This window comes from Abramis brama, assembly GCF_963993115.1.
Source record: "Abramis brama genome assembly, chromosome: 16".
Taxonomy (NCBI): Eukaryota; Metazoa; Chordata; class Actinopteri; order Cypriniformes; family Leuciscidae; genus Abramis; species Abramis brama.
Window position 1 is genome coordinate 29,921,118 of NC_139978.1, and position 21,231 is coordinate 29,942,348.

General features: G+C 35.4%; 2 protein-coding genes across 3 annotated transcripts in view; both read left to right on the forward strand.

The window, feature by feature from the left end:
- Nucleotides 1-478: 478 nt before the first annotated feature.
- On the forward strand, nt 479-17,838 carry LOC311065916 (occludin). Of its 2 annotated transcripts, XM_084086769.1 has the most exons (9): nt 501-809; nt 3,905-4,072; nt 4,155-4,672; nt 6,791-6,952; nt 11,498-11,649; nt 13,788-14,006; nt 16,179-16,350; nt 16,434-16,475; nt 16,593-17,838. In XM_084086769.1, exons 3-9 carry the CDS (start codon nt 4,193-4,195, stop codon nt 16,689-16,691), a joined length of 1,326 nt encoding a protein of 441 aa, XP_083942895.1. In that variant the 5' UTR covers nt 501-809; nt 3,905-4,072; nt 4,155-4,192; the 3' UTR covers nt 16,692-17,838. The 2 variants fall into 2 exon arrangements, with proteins under 2 accessions (XP_083942894.1, XP_083942895.1); XM_084086768.1 differs by having other exon boundaries at nt 479-809; nt 3,905-4,672.
- Nucleotides 17,839-18,250: 412 nt separating this feature from the next.
- LOC311098359 (butyrophilin subfamily 1 member A1) overlaps nt 18,251-21,231 on the forward strand; it is a 15,748-nt gene continuing 12,767 nt past the window's right edge. Inside the window, exon 1 of the mRNA XM_084138516.1 lies at nt 18,251-18,514. The gene's annotated coding sequence lies outside the window, so the exon portion shown is untranslated. The remainder of the gene's footprint in view (nt 18,515-21,231) is intronic.

A 21,231-nucleotide genomic window follows, 5' to 3' on the forward strand; every position in this document is an offset into this window, starting at 1 on the left:
TTTATTAAATCATAGGCCTTGATGTTTTTCTTTGTGATGTTTTGCACTTGCTTTCGCTCAACAAATGATATCACTTCTCGGAAGGTAGTGGAACAAACATACCAAAAAAAAAAAGAAAAAAAAAAGAAACTAATGGAATATTTGTTTAAAAATAATAGTTTTCGCGTTAGTTTTTAACACTTCACGTAGCCTACGTGGGTGGAAAAATTCAACACCTGCTCGAACAGTGAAATTATCTAAGAAAAAAAAAAACTTTGTTCACTTAATTGTGATAATATAAAACTAAGATAATTTCGATCCAAATGAAAAAATAAACTGGGTGTTTTTGTTGTTGTCGTCGTTGTTTTTTTAATCCATAAGGAGGAAATGTTGAAATACTTCATGACAGGAATGACCCGCCCTCGCGGTTTTTGTCCAATGGGATTAAACGTGGTCTGGCTAACTGTCACGTCCCTAGATTATATCGAGTAAACTTCTTGTTCTCAAGGAAGTTTATTTTCACAGCCGTTCATGCATTTCCACCCACATCTTTTTCAGGGGGCTCAGGACTGGTGAGTCCAAACAATCAGACCTCTGACACAGAGAGACAAATAAAGATGTGCTTCACTGCGTGCAGGCGCAGGTGGACCCGAGAGATTTAACCGAGAGAGAGAGAGGAGAACTCTCGACCAACACCTTTCCTTTCACCTGCTGAACCTTTTTTTATATTATAGACGTCAACAGCAGCTAAGAACTGAATTTGAAGACGAAGAAGAATAATCTGGGATAATAATAAAAATATATTTTCATCAGAAGACAGATTCAAAAAGGTAAACAATGTTTTTCTTTGTTTATTTTAGATTTTAGATAGGCATATGCTTAAAAAATTATCTTTATGGTTAAGATTTTAAAATATAATATAAATATTGAGCTATTTATAAAAGCTTTTTATAAAATTATAAAACTGTTGTTGTCTCAATTAAATGAAACTAACTGTAGGGTGTTATAGACATGCAGCAGTTTCACGACGAGAAGCAAAGAGGTTTTGTGATTTTTGCTCCTACTTTTTGTGTGTCTGGAGTTCATACATCATTATCTGCTTCAAAAATAACGTTACTATGGTACTATTACGTTTGAGCATTAAATTATGGTAATACCATACTTTTTTTGACTCATGTACCATGTTGTTTTTTACTTTTATACCATAGTATCATTCTACAGTAATATCATGTTTTTTGGCCATGTCATGTGGTAGTATTTAAAAAACAAAAAAAAAAAAAAAACCCAACTTGTACTACCATGTACTTACTATTGTGTATATATACAATCACTTTACCATGGCACTGTTATAGTTTTTATGTAGGCTAAGACCGCAGTTTCAGCCTAAAAAAAAAACCCCTCTTTTTTTTAACCCTCTCACCTGTTGTTGGACATTCAAAAGATCCATTAATGAATCATTAAATCAAACCTGTGCCGGGATGGTAAATAAGAAAGGATTCTCTTGAGGACACCTGATCCTTACAACTGTATGTGCCTGCGTAGGCACCCCCTCTCAGACACTGAAGCTCTTGTGTTTTTCTTTCCAAACCTCTCTTTTTTTACCTCAGGCCTTTATTACCATGGTAACCATGCGCAGACAGAGTGCAGCCTTGACTTTTTGCTATAACAAAGGAGAGAAGTTGGGGGAGGCTGGGTAGTAGGTGAACACATAGTAACCAGGCAAACAAAATGGCTTATCTAGGCCTTTGCCAAGTTCTGAAAGTGTTGTATGCTTTCTTCTGTTGTTTTCCACACTACAGGAGATACTAAGACAGAAGACTTTTAAAGGGGTAGTTTACCCAAAAATTAAAGTTCTGTTATTAATCACTCACCCATGTTGTTCCAAACCCGTAAGACTTTCGTTCATCTTCGAAACACAAATGAAGATCTTTTTGATGAAATCTGAGAGATCTGTCCCTTCATTGACAGCTACACAACTACCACTTCGAAGCTTTAAAATGTTCATAAAGAGATAAAACTGTTCGCTGATCATTGAATGTTTATATGTGAATAAAAGCTTAAATTCAATCTGCTCATCTTATAAAGTGATCGAGTCTGGACTAAACCGCTCAATTCATATGGTTTTACAACCTCTTTATGAACTTTATGAAGCGTCAAAGTGTCAGTTGCTGTCAATGGAGGGACAGAAATCTCTCAGATTTCATTAAAAAGATCTTCATTTGTGTTTCGAAGATGAACGAAAGTCTTACGGGTTTGGAACGACATGAGGGTGAGTAATTAATAACAGAACTTTCATTTTTGTGTGAACTAACCATTTAAATAAATTATAAATATATTATATTGAAGTCAGTAAAATCATGACATTACAATTTATAACATAAGGCATTATACATTTAGAAAACAATACAAGGACTTTCATATCACATCTACAAATAAAACAAAAGGTATAGCAAGAAGTTGTTGTGTTATATTAAAACTGAGTATTTGAGTAAGAGTATTTTTTCGAACGCAAAATATCTCACAGTAGATTGCGCTGTATTTAATTAGAAATATGTATCTATCTATGGTTACATGAAACTACAACTAACATTCGACCATAATATAATATAACCTCCGATTATTAGACATATTGTAAGTCCTGTTTTGTCTAGTTTTGCCCTGTTTGTGACCTCATGCCTAGACCATATGATCTGAAATTAAACAAACGGCATATTTGGCAGGAATTGAAATCTGTGCATTTCAAAGTCAGTGCTGGACAATGGTTGAGATTGAGTTGAACTCCCACGGTCAGGCCTGTAAACACTGGCATTGTGTGGACAGACTCTGATCCCTGGTGCCGATGTCTCCACTCTACTCTCTGTTGTTACCTCACACTGATAAACAGCACAGTTATTTCAGCACAGTGATTTCACGGCTTGTGGTTTTGGGTAACGTCATTTTGGCCTGTCCATTAATTGATGTCACTGACGACGTGCTGACCAAAGACATTTAAAGGGACAGTTCACCTATAAATGATAATTCTGTCATTGTTTACTCACACTCGTTTGGTTTCAAACCTGTATTCGGTTATTTGTCATTTTTTCCAGAGTACACAATAGGATAATTACTGTCCAAAGTGACCATGTCTGTCATTTCTGTCAAAAATAATAAGAATTATATTCAGCAAGGATGATATATTATATTCAGCATTAATTTGATCAATGTTATAAAACATTTCTGTCAAATAAATTGTTCTTTTGAACTTTTGAACTGCACAAATGTTTTAACAAGAAATTTGTCTTGAGCAAATCAGCATATTAGAATGATTTCTGAAGGATCATGTGACACTGAAGACTGAAGTAATGATGCTGAAAATTCAGCTTTGCATCACAGGAATAAATTACATTTTAATATATATTTAAATAGAAAACAGTTATTTTAAATTGTATTAACATTAAACAATATTGCAATTTTTACTGTATTATTGGTCAATAAAGAAATAAATGCAGCCTTGGTGAGCATAAAAAAAAAAAAAAACATTTAAAAAAATCATACTGGCCCCAAACTTTAGTACGTTCTTGTGTAATGTAACTTCATATAATTTATAAAATAATAATATAATTAAATATAATTTAAGTTGTCAGATATTATAAAATGATTTATTTATAAAATGATTTATTTTATCTTTTCAGTTAATAATTACTTAAATTTCAATCTGTTCTTTACACAAAGCTATTGTATGCCTTAGACTGGAATATGGTGCATTGTTTGAATTGGGCCTTTTATGGTGTTTTTATGTCTTCATTTTTGTCTTAAACAGTAAATTAATAACCTAATATTAATTTAATCAATAATTTCTGCAAGCAAACAGAAAATCTGAAAATCTGTTTGCTTGCAATACCTGAGTGATGCTATTCATATTGACACTTTCAATTGCTTCTTTTAGCAAGTCATTGGTCATCATTGAGAGATGTTTGAGAAACAACCCTACGATAGTCCCCCGATGTACACTCCCCCTTCCAATGGCTTTGGACCACCGGGTAGCTTCCATGACCCACGGAGTGAATTTGATCCCTACCCTCCACCCCCAGGATCCTACTATATTGGCGAGGAGGTACCACAGCATTTCTACAAGTGGTTCTCCCCTCCGGGAATTGTAAAGATTATGATAGGGACGGTTATAATCCTCTGTCTAGGAATCTTCGCCTGCGTGGCCTCGACTCTGGTTTGGGACATGCAGTACGGATTAGGTTACGGATCTGGATATTCTGGATATGGAGGTGGGTACGGATACGGAAGCTACGGATATGGAAGTGGTGGATATGGAAGTGGTGGATATGGTTACGGAAGCTACAATTCTTACCCGACCCCTTACTCGGCAAAGACCAGCATGATCGCCGTCGCAGCCATAAACTTCATCATCGCTTTAGGATTCTTTGCAGCCAGCTTCTCCAAAACAAACACGTTCCGCAGCAGGAAGTTCTATCTGGTGGTTCTTATTGTCAGTTCTATAATGGCAGTGATTCAGGGCATTATAAACATTGTGTACATTGTAGGAGTGAACCCAATGGCCCAAAGCTCCACCAGCTCGTACTACAACCCCATGATTATGATGTGTCAGAACCTCTACGGAAGCAGTGTGACAGGAATGGGGGCCGGCTTTCCTGTCTATAACCAGTACTTGTACCACTACTGCTACGTGGACCCTCAGGAGGTACTATTTAAAGTTACAGGATGTTTGGAAATGTCTTTATTTAATTTGTGTTTTCTTTATAGTCTACAATCAAAGGATTACAACAGACCATAACTTGTCCCTTATTGTGTAAAATCTGACAGGAAGTGCATGTACACCTACAATGGAAGCCTGATCAAGCCCTAACATTGCATTTTGAAGAGCAATCTGTAGTACACTGTAAAAAAATATTTTTCAAAGTTTGAAGTTTCAGTCTTTCTACTTAAAAATTTCATGTTTAATTCAATGCTACTTGCCGATTTTTTGTAATTAATTATGAAATTTACTTGCAATTTGTGAAAAGTGCATCTAAATTTTTTTCTCAGTGTATTTAGGTTGATTTAGTGATGTTAAATAGTATTTCTGTTATCATTCACTCACCCTCATGTCGTTCCAAACCCATAAGCCTTTCGTTCATCTTCAAAACAGAAATGAAGATATTTTTTATGAAACCTGCCAGATTTGAAAGTCCATGTAAACAAAACTCTTCTGAAGAGAGACGATCACTTTATATGATGAGAAGTTAATTTAGGCTTTTATTCACATATAAACATTGGTCAACGCACATACATAGAGCACATCAAATATGGTAAATGGAAGCTCAAACTTGCCTAATTGTTTGCGAAATTAAAGTATAGAGGATTTGGGATGACACTTTTTTTTTTGTGTGCGAACTTTAATGATACAAAATGGAATAGATAGAATTAATTTATTAAATAAATAGATTTATTTCTTAAAACGATTAATTTAGTTGTTTAATATAGCACATTTTTTTTCAGTGTATTTTGTAAGTATAACCATAAATAAAAGTAGTCTTTCCTCAAAACAACTATTTTGTTTGAGAACAGTTACACCTCAAATAAATAAAACGTACATTTTAATGGAAAATCCAAATGCTTTAAAAATATTATTGGGCTTCTATTGTGAGTGCATTACTGTAAACACTTTTTCTGTTCATTTTTGCAAGCTAAGAAACAAATTTATTCAGTGAAGAGTCAAAATAATTGTGTATAATATGTAGTTGTTAATAACCCAGAACTATCATTTTAATATAGAATATTTAATTATAAGAGGGAGATAATTATAAAGATAATACTTGTAGTATACTAAATTATTATGATAACACTTTACAATAAGGTTTCATTAGTTAACATTAGTTAACCTCATTAGTTAACATGAACTAATAATGAATAATAAGCACTTCTACAGAATTTACTAATCTATGTTAATGTTAATTTCAACATTTGCTAACAACATTATTAAAATCAAAAGTTGTATTTTAACATTAGCTAATGCACTGTGAACTAATTTGAACAAACAATGATCAACTGTATTTTTATTAAGTAACGTTAAAGGGATACTCCACTTTTTTTGGAAATAGGCTCATTCCCCCAGAGTTAAATCAAGAAACTTTGCTGCCGTACCATGAGTGCAGCAGGCGTAATGATATGACGCAGCGCCTGAAAATAGGTCTAATAGGTTAGACAAACTTAGTCCCGGTCACGTTGGAAGTTACCGAGCTGGGGACTATTTTCAGGCGCTGCGTCATATCATTACGCCTGCTGGACTCATGGTACGGCAGCAAAGTTTCTTGATTATTACGCAGGAAAGAGAGTATAGTTCCTAGCCATATCAGCCTAGAAAATCGCAACTTTTCATTTTTCGTCGGTCTTAGTACACAATGTAACTACAGAAGAGTCAAGTTTTAAATAGGAAAAATATCGAAACTCTTTGGTCATTTTTTTGAGAGAGATGCTAATGGTCCTGTCCGATTCAATGATCTATGCTAAGCTATGCTAAAAGTGGTACCGCCAGACCCGGAGATCGGCTGAATGGTTTAGAAAACGGTAAGACTCAACTGTTTAACTCTGGGGGAGTTGTAAAATGAGCCTATTTCCAAAAAAAGTGGAGTATCCCTTTAACAAAGATTAACAAATACAGTAACAAATGTATTGCTCATGGTTAGTTCATGTTAGTTAATACATTGACTTATGTTAACAAATGAAACCTTATTGTAAAGTGTTACCATTATGTTAGCTTAGTATGATAAAAACATTTCTGTATGCATTGGACTTAACGATACAATTTCATCTTTCTCAGGCAGTTGCAATGGTTTGTGGGTTCATGGTTGTGGTGGCACTGGCTGTGGCAGCCTTCTTCTCCTATAGAACTAGAAGTAAAATCTGGCACTACGGGAAGCCAAACATCTACTGGGACCGACCACTGATGGGAGGAACCGAGGGCAGAGATGTGGAGGATTGGGTGAGTTTCCATATTACCACTTAGTCTTCTAGGCTGAGACGTGCTGCATGAACGAAGAATCACATGGTCACTAATTAAATGGCACACCCAGATCAAAGTGGCATGAAGTGTCTTGCCTAAGCTGATGAAAATGAAAGGCTAGTGTCAGGCTTATTGCTAGTCTCTAAACTTAAAGCAAACAGTATCCAATACATTTCAATGTGCATGTTATAGGCTCTAGCATCCCTGTGATCATACATAGGACAAGCGGTTTAATTCTGCTAAATTGTTTGTCATAGTCAACCAAGACCTTTTGTTTAGGTATGGGAGCGGTTTAAAGGTGTTTTGAAGCCTTTAATAGTTTCAGTGGCCTGTGCGACACTGGTGATAATTCAGTCACGAGGTTGAATGAATCGCTGATACGGTCTGTTTGTTAACGACCAGCCTAGTTTCGCTGTGATTGATCATTAACCAAACTGAAAGAGTCGAGTAGCTTTTAACTTCTTGGGACTGTGGACTGTTAAACGTTTGTAATACCCAGACGGTTTGGAAGCATACTTGAATTAGTATATTTGTTTGCAATTCATTGAATAAATGAAATGTTGACGTATACACATATTTATTAGAAGTATTTTTAATGGCCAATATTGATGGAGATATTTAAAGAGTGTGGCAGTTTTAAATTAAAAATATATTTCGTTTAAACCTTGAAATTCCAAAATACATTCCAAAATATACTTCAAGGAGTAGCAGGAACATACATTTACAATCTTAAAATACATTTTGGGTAAATGCAATCTATCTAGATTGAAAACATATTTATAAAAATATTTAAAATGGATGAAAAATAATAGATGTAAAGTAGCTAAATCTTATTTATTCATGTACATATTTTTTGCCATTTTTTTCTGTCAAAGATTTCTGAAATTGGATGAATACTCATTTACATTGTAAGTCCTGTAACTAACAAAACTGTTAATCAGCTATGCGAGACTTGTTATCATCTAATGCTGATTATTTTAAAAATAGCAAAATATATCATACTAGCCAGAATATAGTTGTCACAATGTGGTTTCCTCAGTAACAGACTGAAGACTCTGATTATAGATGCAAACTCAAACTTTAATAATAGTGATCTGGAACAAGCTGACAGGCAGGGAAAACACACGTACACACAACGGAGATCGGACAAAGACTGAAAGAAGGGGTGCATCTTAAATAGCAAGCAGAAACGAGATAACTAATCATACACAGCTGGGGCAAATGAACTCATAATGATAGTAACCGTAGAAACAAAGGTGGGAAAAGAACAAAGGAAAACAGGAACCAATCAAAACACAAACTGAAACTCCCAAACATCAACTGACACTTGACAATAGTAACGCATGTTTGCATTGTATCTATGATTGTATTTGTGTTACAGAACGGTGTGTTTCAGTGATACAGTACATTTTGTGCTGTGTAAAAGAACATTAGTCATGTTTTGTGTATGTGTGCATCACACATTAACATTGCATTACTCATTGTGACTCTTGAAAAAGAGGAGCAATTCAAGCAATAAAGGTCATTTAAAAAACAGGCTTTTTTTTACTTTAATTTAATTGTCATCAAATTAAATAAAATCTTATTACTGTGAGAACAAAGCTCATCATAGCGAAGAAAAATAACAAATGGGATCTTAAAAAGGACCTATTATGCTTTCTTACATTTTCATCTTTCTTTAGTGTATAATGTTGCTGTTTGAAGAATGTCTGCAATGTTACAAAGCACAATGTCACTCCTAAGGGAGTTATTCTCTACATCAGTAAGCACTGTGTTTGAACTCCCTGAAACACCTTGATTGCAGTCTTGAGTTTTCTTCCAGGAACGTACACATCACAATATTCCTCAATTAAATAATTCCCATCTAAGGCATACGCAGGTTGAGTTGCGATAGTAGTGTGCTGAAACCCACAGTTATGGCAAGGGCCAAGGGGCGGAACATTTCAGAAAAATATTCAAAGCGGTTGACCAATCACAACACACTGGTCCAGCCGACCAATCAGAGCACAATGTGCTTTCCGGAAGTCAGGTTTTCATAGAGACAGGAAATAAACAGGGATGCATTTCCCAAAAGCATTGTAAGCCTAAGGGTACATTTACACAACACTGTTTTCAACTAAAAACGGAAAACTTTTTATGCATTATGGGCGTTCACAACAACAGCGTTTTGGGGGTCTGAAAATGCAAAATTTTGAAAACGACATTCAAAGTGCAAGTTTTTGATAACGATTCCGACCGTTATTGTCTTCGTGTAAAACGCAAATGTATGAAAGCGGTGACGTAATGCGCATCACGTGTTCAGTCTATAGGTGTGTAGTGTTTCTTTACAAAGTGACATCGCCAACTACTGGCCTGGCATGAATAATACAGTGTTTTTAGTCGTTTTTGGTGATTTGTGTGAAAAGGGATTGTTTTGACAACCTTGTCGTCCTTTGCTGAAAACGCAAAAAAAATAAACTCTTCACTTTTAGTACATCGTTGTTGTGTAAACATACCCTAAGTAGATAGAAGAACCTTTGTCACCCTTCGATCAACTTAGCTCACGATGCTTTTGACAAACACAGTCCAGATGAAGCAACGTCAAATATAACATTTAAGCATGAAAACCTTTTCTAGGAGACCCCAAAAGGGCGTAATGTGGCATCTTTAATTGTTTTTCCTAGACAGATTAAATGAAGAGCTAATGGCTCCTCAGATTGTCTCTCGAGACCCTAGAAAAATGTGCCTCCTTTAGCATTTCAGAAGAGATCACACTGTGCTCACTGCTCAGATTTACCAAAATACCAAAGTCTGCAATAAAAAGTCTGAGATCTCAGTATAAATTTAAACTTTTCTCATTACATTTCCAAAACCATCCATAATTCTAAAGCTCTATACTCTTAACGCAGGCTAAAATAGCCTCATTTGTTTCTATTTTACTTATTATTGTTTGAATTTTAGGAGAAATGTCTGAAACAAAGTTGCTACACGCTATAACTGAAAATCCTCCTGAGCTATAAATGAGCAACTTCTAAGCAATAAATCTTTCGTCCAGTCTGCAGGTTGTTAATGAACCTGTAGCTGCTAGTTGAGGCTCCGTTCCAAGTCCATTGGAAACATAATTACTACCATCATGAGACTGGTCTGCCTCTCTCTCTGCCCTGGTGCTTTCAGTAGATCTATGAGATCTGACAGCGTTCCACACACTCCCTTTGAATACCTTTCCCTCCTTGCCTTTCTATCTCTCCTTCACTTTTTTTCTGGTGCGAAAGGAGGTCACGAGCATGAAACGACCCTCTTTTTTTCTCAAGCATTCTTTCCCTGCTTATGTAGCGTGATCACGGATCAGTCGTTGCAGTAGCTCATGCAGGGAAAGCATTGTTGGAATTCCTGGATGACTTGGGCTCTTCTATACAGTGGCTTTTCCCATTCTCCCCAGCTGCAAGGAAACGCTCCTCCACCCTCTTTCCTGCTGCGTCCTCCCTCCAAACACACACAAACATACATTCACATACAACCTCTCCAGAACAAGACAAACAATCCCTCCGACACATACACCTGCTTTCATTGTTATAGCAGTGTACTGTTTGGAAAAGTTTTTCCTTATATTCACATATCCACTCCTTTTTACACCTTTGTATTTTAGAAACAAATATTATAAATAAGGAGTTTTTTTGACACTCATATTGTACCAGAAGTCATAACTATTGGCATTGTGTGTTTGTCACAAAAGGTACATGTCGAGAACATCCTCTGAAATCAAACTTAAACAGGAAGCACTTTTACTTCTTATTCGCTGCGGACTTTCCTGTACGTTAGCAGAAGGAAAATAAAGTCTGAACAATGGATCCAAAATGGTTTGTGTTTGTATAATGTTCTGCACAGAATTCAGTTTTAAAAAACTGCATTCAAGGCAGATTTCTGAATTAATAATTGAGTTTTACATTATAGCAATATACATAACATCCTTATAGGTAGGCATACGCTTATACAAATAAAACTGATCTTTATTTATTTATTTTAAGTAACTTTTCCTTTTTAACTTTACAGATTTTTAACAGAAAAGATGCATTAAATTGATCAAAAGTGACAGTAAAGACATTAATAATGTTACAAAAGATTTCTATTTCAAATGCTTTTCTTTTGAACTTTATACATCAAAGAATCCCCCCCCCCCCCCAAAAAAAAATGCATCGTTTTCCACAAAAATATTAAGCCGCACACCTGTTTTCAACATTGATAATAATGCAAAATCAGCATATTAGAATGATTTCTGAAGGATCATGTGACACTGAATACTTCTAAATTCATCTTCTAAAACTGATCTTTATTTATTTATTTTATTTAGCCACTTTGGATAAGAGCATCTGCTTAATGACCTTGTACTGTATGTAGAAATATTCATGTTAATCTTAACAATCTTAATGTTGAAAACATTATCTGAAAAAATGTCGCTTCCTGGTTTTACGCACGTCAGACTCTCTGTTCAGATATGTATCGAAGTTTGCAGACTTGTACTAAACAGGAAGTTTGTTCCTTTTTCAGGTCAACCGTGTACAGGATGGACAGAGCGTGCAGGAGGCATCCATTGTGTTTTCAGAGAAGATGGCTCCTGTTCTGGTTTCTGCCCCCAGTGTCGGCTCCATCCCCCTAAAGACAGGCAGCGTCTTTAGCTCTGAGACCCACAATATTATCGGGTGAGTGATCCGGGCCGGCCCTGGCCTAGCTGGAGAATTTAATGCTGAGCTCCATGTAAACAGGCAATATTGCATGACCCTGCTAAGGAAATTGTGCCGCTAACTTTATTGCTTAACCCTTAAACAGGTAACATGTACCACAGGATACATACTATTTATTCTCTTGGAGGAGGCATGAGAAAGAATCTTTCATCCAATCCTGTTATCATTTTCATAGCTGAGTCTGTTTTGAGCATGTGGCTTACATGACTTGGTTCATATCATTTCTCGTTTTATCAATTTGACCTTAAGCCAACACGCCCGCCCATAGTTCTGGACATTCTGACTTTGTAGAAAGTAGGCATATATTAATCTTTCTTAAGCAAAAAATGCCAAACAACTGCTAACATTAATTGTGAACATTGTCTTTGTTGAAAAAGAAATGTTGCTCCTGATGTTATTTACTGCATTTTGAGTCTGAGATTACGTAGTCAGATTATGGTAAAAAAAAAGGATTATCCACAGTATTGACAATGAGTGGTGTCTCATGATAAACTTGGCCCCCTGCACAGGTTATTGTATTATTGCCAGGGGTGCACATAACTTTTTTTGGTCTTGTTCTCAAGGCAGCACCTGCATGCTGCTTGGCACTCACACTTTACTCGGCACACTTATCCTACAAGCTGTCTTTCCTCCTGACTGCTATCTTCTTTTCTCTCGAACATGGTAGATGATGTCTTCAGGATTACTTAGAAAATTATATGTTGTATCATCAATTACATTATATACTAAACATACAAGAAATGTGTATGCCGTAATTTTAGGATTCTTAGACATGTCATACATGCAGTATATTTAGCATATTACATATTTTTTTGCATTAAATAAATCATAGATTTTTACTTTTTTATACCCTAATAGGGCAAGATATCTTGGGAGATACATCTCATACAATCTAAACTATATCAAACATTTCCAAAAGTCCAGATGATATGAAAAAGTGACATGAAATGATATATTTGCTGATCATTTTCCACTCTTGCCTGTTTAAAGGTTAAAGTCATTTGAAATTGCATTCCAGTTTTTCATACACTACTGATCAGATGTTTGGGTTTTGAAAAAATGTTTTTTAAACAAGTCTCATGGTCACCGGGGCTCAATTTATTAGATAAGATAATGTTATTAGAATTTAGCAGAATTTTCAGCATCATTACTCCAGTCTTCAGTGTCACATGATCCTTCAGAAATCATTCTAATATGCTGATTTGCTGCTCAAGAGCCCGAACTTTGGAACGATGGTGTACAGTTACTACCGATTAAAACTAGCCCGTGCTGTGGTATTTTTAGACTCTTTTTTTGTGACCTTTGCTAGATGAAGTTAGGTCAGCAGTGCTATTGTGCTTTTAAATTAGTTATCTGCTCCATTAGTCTGGCTAATGGTCTGGGCCATTAGTTTCATGAAGTCAGGTTAGATTACACCAGATTTGATGTGTCTTGGCCTGAGATCAAACTAGCTGCATTTTTTAATCAGATGTTCTTTCACTTTAATTTGTTTTTAAATTAAGTCTCTCCCTCCATGTCTGCCTCTGTCTTTCTGTGTTGGAAAAGTCCCTGTTAAGATTTAACAAACAGACAATGTCTTTGTAAAAGATGATTGGCTCTTCATTTCTTTAAATAGTCAACATTTATTGAAAAACAAGCACCAAAAAAAATCACATTGAGGTACAATAATAAAAGCTTTTTCGCTAAATACTGGTTTGGCTATACTTGTGAGGGCCATATTTTCTAAAATGTCCTCACGAACACCAATTTATGAGGCCATTTAAAGAATTCCTCAATATTTTAAATGCTTATAAATTGAGCAAATAATATTTTACTACAATATTGCCAACAGGTTTCTGTTAATACTATATTTAAAAACAGGGTATAATAGCCTAAATATGTGTATAGCCTATATTTTGTTTATGAATCTTTCTCATTAATCTTGTTTCTGATATGCATTTCCTCATTCAGTTCATTTATTTCCTCATAACTACACAGTTTTAAACCCCCTTTTTTCAGATTGTCATACAGTATTCTGAAGAATATTTTGATTATAATATTTTGAGAATATATTCTCTGTTCGGATACAGTAGTAACGTTGTTCTTTCCTCCCACAGTTACCCTGAGCGCTCTTTCAGCCACCCATCTCACTCTACATCCCCGTCAGGAGAAGTGAGCTCCAGCCCCTCCGACCAGACCGACACCATCCGCAAACCATCCGCCTCCAGGGGCAAGAGACGCAGGAGGAACCCTGAGCTGGACGAGTCCCAGTACGAGACTGAGTACACGACGGGAGGAGAGACGGCCAACGATTTTGATGAGGATCTATGGGCACGGTGAGGAGTTGTTGTAGGCTCAGTTTTAGTAATGCATTCCCTGGACACCGCAATGAAGTTTTTAGGAGAGAATCATCTCTGCCACGCATGTCCACATGCTAACATAATAGACTAATTTTGGGTTATAGGCTCAAAGGCTTTTGCAAAGTTGTGCATGTTTACATGTGTTGTTTGGTTTGCTCTGATGAGTTAAAAAAACAGACCATGTTGGACCATGAAAGGAAAATCTCTTAGCATTTTACATTTAACAGCATTTATTGACATTTGTTAATGTAAGTTTTAATGTTCATTTTAGTTCACTGATGTTAACAGATGCAACTTTTAATCTTAAAAAAATTTATTGGTGAATGTTGAGACATGAACATGAAACATGAACTAAGATTACTAAATGTAGAAGTAGAAACTATTTTCATTGTTAGTTCATGTTAACTAATGTTAATAAATAAAAACCTCTTTTTGTAAAGTGTTACCCAATATAAAATAATTGTATTCACTGCATTATGGCTAATTCTAGCCATATTAATGTTTGTTTGATGAAAGTTTGGGTGGCCACATTACTCAGAGAGTAAATTTGTGCAATTTCAGCAAATACTGATATTTCATATTAGCAACATTTCTGCCAATGGTGGTATTTCACTTTAGCAAATTTCAGCGAAATATGTCACATTAGCTAAATTTCGGCAAATAGTGGAATTTTACAAAAGGGAAATTTTGGCGAATAGCAGAATTTCACAGTAGCGAATTTGGCGAATGGTGATATTTTACAGTAGCAAAATGTCTGATTGGTGGAATTTTACAAAAGCGAAATTTCAGTGAATGGTATTATTTCAGAAGAGCGAAATTTCTTTGAATATTGATATTTTTCTCTTTAGCAAAATCTTGTCAAATAGTAGAATTTTACAAAAGCTAAATTTCAGTGAATGGTAGCATTTTACATTAGTGAAATTTTGGCAAATGGTGATGCATAGTTAACATTAGCAAAATGGCAAAATTTCTCTGAGCAAGGGTAAATGTGTGCGCCTTTACTCTGTTAATGGTGGGTGTTTTTCTGCGTTGTGGCAAATAAAAGGCTGTCAGCTCAAACTCCACAGCAGTTAATCCATTAAATACCATCATTGTTGCCTTGATCAAAATGCTTAACTCTAGGTCGCTCCAAAGGGATTGTTGTTAAAAAAAAAGTGTATTTGTTTATCCATTTCTTTGGACAAATGTTCATTAAATAACTACCAAATAACTATTGACCCCCTAAATAGAATTTTATGAAGTTTAGTGACAACATGTTACAATGTTTACATTGTACAATGACTGGTAGGATACAGTTTTTATTATTGCTTGACAAAAATTTCAAGATTTCAATTCCATTCTTGTGATTTGATTCCTATTTTGATTCAATATTGACTAATTTGGATACATGTTTATTTTAAATTTTATGTAGAAAAATAATCTCACCTAATGCTGTAAACATAGAGGGCCCAATCTGCTGGTATTATTAAAGGTTAAAAATAAATTAAATTAAATATAATGCAGTTTTTGTTATAATAACAATTATTTAATGACATAAGTAAAAGTATAATAAATATGTAATATAGTGCTCAGCAAAATCTCCTCTAGCTATTTTTTCTATTCAGTTAACATGATATGGTCATTAAATGGCTTTCCTGAGGTAAATGTAACGTTATGTGACATAATTGTTCTCCTGCTGTTATATTGACCTCTTTCCGTGGTTTAAAAACACTAATTGGTCGATATTATGTATACTTTCGGTAAGTTGTACTGCATCTTTAAATAAAAAAGTAACAGATGATCGGTTAACGTGCACTTGAACTGAGGCGCTCAGCGATCTGTCACGTCACATTTACAAGCGCCAAACGTATTTTTGTCTGAATTTCGTAATAAAATTGACGAAATCTAAGAGCTGAGAATTAGTTTAATATTAAAAGTAGGTACCTCTTTGCTCCGCAATTTTTCTGTGCGTGAGAAAATGGATGTGTGGCGTGAGAGCGTGTGAAAAGTGTCAATTGCGTGAGTCTCACGCTCAATGCGTGAGAGTTGGCAGCCCTGCATTAAAGCTGAATATACATGTTCCATAAGTGGCAGCCAGCAAGTAACATCACAACATCCATGTTCCTGTGTACTTCCATGTTAACTGCCTTCTGTTTCATTCCCAATCAGTCTGTATCCAGAGATCACGTCTGATGCCCAGCGACACGAGTATAAGAAAGAGTTTGACTCGGACCTCAGGACCTATAAGGAACTGTGTGCCGAAATGGATGACGTCAGCGATCAGCTAAACAAGCTCAGCAGAGAGCTGGACACACTTGATGAGGGAACGTCCAAGTACCAGGTGAGTGACTGAAACATTTTAAATTAAAAGTTCAACTCCCTGTTGTTCAAATACGTGACTTTCTTTTTTATCTCACGTTATAGGCTGTAGCAGAGGAATATAATCGTCTGAAAGACCTAAAACGGGTGAGTCTTGATCATAAAACTAAAGAATGACTAAACATGTGACTTGCATTCATAGTAATAGATGCTCTGCTTTTTGATGTTAATATGAGCTCTCTTTCCCTTATTCTCTCTGCTTAGATGCCAGATTATCAAAACAAGAAGCACCAATGTCGCAAACTGCGCCACAAGCTTTTCCATATTAAACGAATAGTTAAGATCTACGACCGCGGTCAGTAATAAGCTACAGTACCAATGCTCTCCTTTTTCGACATTTTTTCATTTAACTAATCATGGGCGGCCATGACGAAGCCTTTAAATGACTGTGTGACCAAAGCTGCCCGAATCCTAAACTGCTGTAACATTGGCTTCACCCGGTGCTTATGATTAACCTGAGCCCTAAAGATGGTTGCCTTGGAAACGAGGACCTTTCAAAGTCTTTCCATTTCCTGGAACATGTTCTTTCACTGGAAACATCTGCTTGACTTCATATAGCCTGTAAAATGCCATAAAGCATTCAGATATTGTCATTCTGTTGTTTGTGTGTGATTTGGGTGTGGTTGTGAGTTCTAACCTCAAGGTCAGCTGATTACAGCGGTGCATGAGTTTGTTGCAAAAGAAATGTACTTTGGACAATCCTTTCCGACTGAGTAATTTGCACCTGCATTGACATCAATGCAGTCAGTTTCCTTGTGTATGACTGTAGCTGACTTAAGTGTGTTTTATTGTGAATGCGTGTTGTAATTGTCAAGGTGTAACTGTGGGTCACTGCTTGTTTTCAAGTCAGAAACCATGAAAGTTCTCGTTTCCGAGGTGTGGCAGATATTTAAACTTGCACACCATTAAAAATATTCTTTTCATTTTATTTTTTAAACAACTGACTGCCTCTGTGAAAGAAGATAATATTTGGAATTTTAAATCACAAAGCGAAACTGGAATTTTAAATTCAGTAGTGATAGTAAAAACAGTGCCAGTGGTACACTATGCAAATTTGTACAAATATGCAAGAATTCTGTTCATGTAGCTTTAGATGTTTATGTTGCATTTGATTCATTTGGGGCTATTGTGATTTTCACACTATTTTTGAAACAAATAACAACTGCTTATTTCTAACTAATCAACTATCTATGCAAGATCAAATATTGAAGTTCCATTTATTTTATGTTGTTATAGACATCAAATAAGTTTTGTTCAGATGTTGTTTTTTTACCCTTTTGTATGAAAACTGGAAAGATTTAAAAGTGACCTTTATAGGGCATTCATTTTCAGCATTTTAACTAATGTTAATGAGATAATGCTTTTTTGTTTTTCTCATGTGCATAACAGCATTTATGTTTATCTACATATTTGTTGTCTTTTCTATTTTCAATAAAATGTTGAATTTTAAGTTTGATCTGTTTTTGAAAGTATAGCTAAAGCTACAGCAAGGTTATTTACGGTGTAAAGTTTTGTTTTCGTTTATTAATGCAGAACAATATGAAAATATGCAATAAATAACAAATAGCAAAGTAGAAATGTAGTAGAGGTTACTATAATATATAACAATTATTTACGTAATTTAAAAAGTGTAAGATTAATTGAATATCAATGTCACACATAAGATTATGTATGTATTTATTAAATAAAGTACATTTTTCAACTTAGGACATGCGTCGAATGTGTAAGAGCAAATGGGATAAGAAATGCTAGACAACCGCGCCCTCTGCTGGATGTCTTTTAAGTAGCAAGGCCAGAAAAGGCTCTCCATGAGGCACTCGCCCTAGTTCGGTAATGTTACGAAAATATACGAGGAGTCCTTCGGTTTCGTTCGGAAACTTTACGGAAATACACGATCGATGAACACTCCGCGACAAAAGGCTTTTGCTAAAGTACCAAAAACACTCGAGCGCCAATTGGTCACCAGGAGACACGACACACTCCAATCCTGACTTCTGAGGCGAGGCCATTCGAGATGCTCAAACATGAAATGAGCTTGTGTAGAAAAACTTTCTGAGGATATTTCGAAAGGTTAAACAGAAAGGTACGTGACTTTCATCTCAGTAAAACTTCTGTCATAAGCAGCGGTGCCTCTTAATGCATTTTTATATGCGAGAACCTGCGTAAAATTATGACTGCATTGCGCTTCTCTGAGTTTGAAGAGAATTATGACGTCTTCATTTATTTTATGCTTTTTTTTAAGGATAACCTACATTCTGCATAAACATAAGAAAATAATGAGATTTTATATTATTTAGTTTTCTAAATGCTCTGATTAGAAAAACAATACATGGTCGTGTTGATAAATGAAATGCCAAAATGGTTATAATAATAAAAATTATAATAAATTATGGTAACACATTATTGTAAGGTGACAGTTACATGTAGGCTACTTATTGCAATAGCAGTAAATCATGCATAATTACAAGTAACTAACCCTAAACCAAACCCTAACCGTAAGTCTATAGTAAGTGCATGTAGTTAATTAATATTGCTCAGTACTTAATTGAGGAAGTAAGTAGCCTACAATGTAACTACGACACCTTAAAAGAAAATGTAAAATTATTATTATAATTATTAGGCTATATAAAATAATACTTAGTTGTATTAATAAAATGCAAATAAGTGATATTTCCCTTTTAATGACAATGAAAGTGTCTGCCTTCAGCAGCTTTTTAATCTTCATCCAACACCACACACTCACATTACACGCAGGGTTCCCGGTTTAATTCGCTTAAAGGATCAGTGGTGTGGCTCCTTGTGTTCGTTCACGTGGTTTGTGTGTCCGAATGTGTCAAGACCTCTAATCTGTCCCTATTCCCGACCTGACACGTGGTGTGACACTGCCAACACTTTACCAGGCTGAAAACAAGTGCATAAGTGGTTGTTAGGATGTTGCTTCGTTCTTGAGTGTCATAGGCGGTTACTAGGGTGTTGCTACGTGGTTTCTTGAGTGTTCTGAGTTGTTGTTGTTGTTGTTGTTGTAATAATTAAATAATTAGAAATGGCCAAATTGGATCACCCTGTACGTTGTTAGAATGATAAAAAAAATTAGTCTAAACTAACAGCGCTCGTCAATGACAAAATGATTGAGATGGCCAATCAAATCAAAGTAGGCGGGGTTTACAGCTTACAGAAGCAAAGCGTGAATTCCAGAGAACGTTTCCTGATTGATGTAGTGCATTTGTGTAGGGCACCATGTACTGTAAATGTAGGGATTTTCAGCTTCTTTATTAATCATGTTCATTCGCCTAAGTCAGCAGTTTTAATTCATCATAAATAAATGAAGGCAAGTTAATTAGAGCCTAAATAAAACAAGTGCATATTGCACACCAGAGGAACATGATTGTTCAGAGTATAGCTGATCATTAATTAAATTGAATCAGAGTCTGGCCGAGTTGTGTTACTGGCTCCCTAAGGATGTAAGTGCTTCTCGGTGCACCATGTAAATATACAGACTTTAAACTCCATTTATCATGTCAATTCGACAGGTATAGTTAATCATAAAAAAATGTGAGTATGCTGAAGTGGTTTCTCCTGTGTGACATTGCTTTAATGTGCCAAAACAACATAAAATGAAGGAACTTGCCTAATTTTACTGTATTTGTGAAACATAGTGTCCATGCTTTTTTCTCAGTGTATCTTGTAAATGTACAAACTTCTTAATTTTCTTCCTTCACCCTTATTGTCAAAAAAAAGAAAAGAAAAAAAAAAGCATGTTACAGTGATGTCCAGAAGTCTGAACATTGACATTTTAAACCTGGAAATAAACAGTAAGTGTTACATTTTAAAGTCACCATAAAATCAAAATTCTTTTTTCGTTTTCTTTTTGTATGGAACATTGCACTATTTATTAAAGGAAGTAATAAATAATTAAAAAAAAAGATTTATTTTTATTTTTTATAAAGAGATATAAACTCACAATTGTGAGATAAAAATCGCATTTACCTTTTTTATTTTTTATTTAGTGGCGGGAACAAGCTTCCATAATTTATTCTAAATGATTTATCTGTGTAAATCATCATTTTTTTACATTTTTTATTCATGTGCCCCATAATCTTTAATTAAAATACCTTCCCCTCCCCTCTTGCAGCGACGTCTCTTCTCGTCGGACGTGGTTAGTGGCACGAGGGCGGGATCAACCTGTCACTCACATGAGAGCAACCAATAGCAAACCACAAACATCCAACCATCCAATCAATTGTTTGAGAAGTCGTTTCACTCTGATATACGTCACAATAGGGAAGAAAAGACTATCACAAATTCTGTTTCATGCCAACTTTAACAAAGAAATATTATGACACAATACAATGAAGAAATATTTATTATATTGCACTATTTCTAGGTTACTAATCAAGTGTACACAAATTAGATCATTCTCAAATCATGCTAAATAACATGATCATCATGTTTCTGTCATTAAAGCAAAAGACAAACCAAATTCTAAGACATCATGAAATTTATGTTTATTTTTTTGCACTCAAATTCTCATGCTGGTTATATCATTTGTAATGAAAAAATGAAGTCATAAATTAGAGAAATTTGAAATAGAAGCCATTTCATTAGTTGTCTCAGACATTTGGGCTGTGTGTATATTATAAGCTGCTTTTGAACATTTAGTTTCTGAAGATTTGGGAATGGGCTGAGAGTTGAGGTGCTTTGGCAGGTTGTGTGGGTGCGTTGGAGAAACGCTGAGAAGACGTGCTGATTCGGCACAACCGCATCCCACTCTGTCCCTGAGCTTCCATTAAAAGTGCTCTCGCTGCTTCCGCGGGTCTCTCTGGACCTGCAGGACCCACTGTCG

Excerpts from the sequence above, each read along its gene's own strand:
- LOC311065916 (XM_084086768.1), top strand. The coding sequence starts at position 3,929 with ATGTTTGAGAAACAACCCTACGATAGTCCCCCGATGTACACTCCCCCT. Across the intron at positions 4,673-6,790 it reads GCTACGTGGACCCTCAGGAG|GCAGTTGCAATGGTTTGTGG; the intron begins GTACTATTTAAA and ends CATCTTTCTCAG. Across the intron at positions 16,476-16,592 it reads GTCTGAAAGACCTAAAACGG|ATGCCAGATTATCAAAACAA; the intron begins GTGAGTCTTGAT and ends CTCTCTGCTTAG.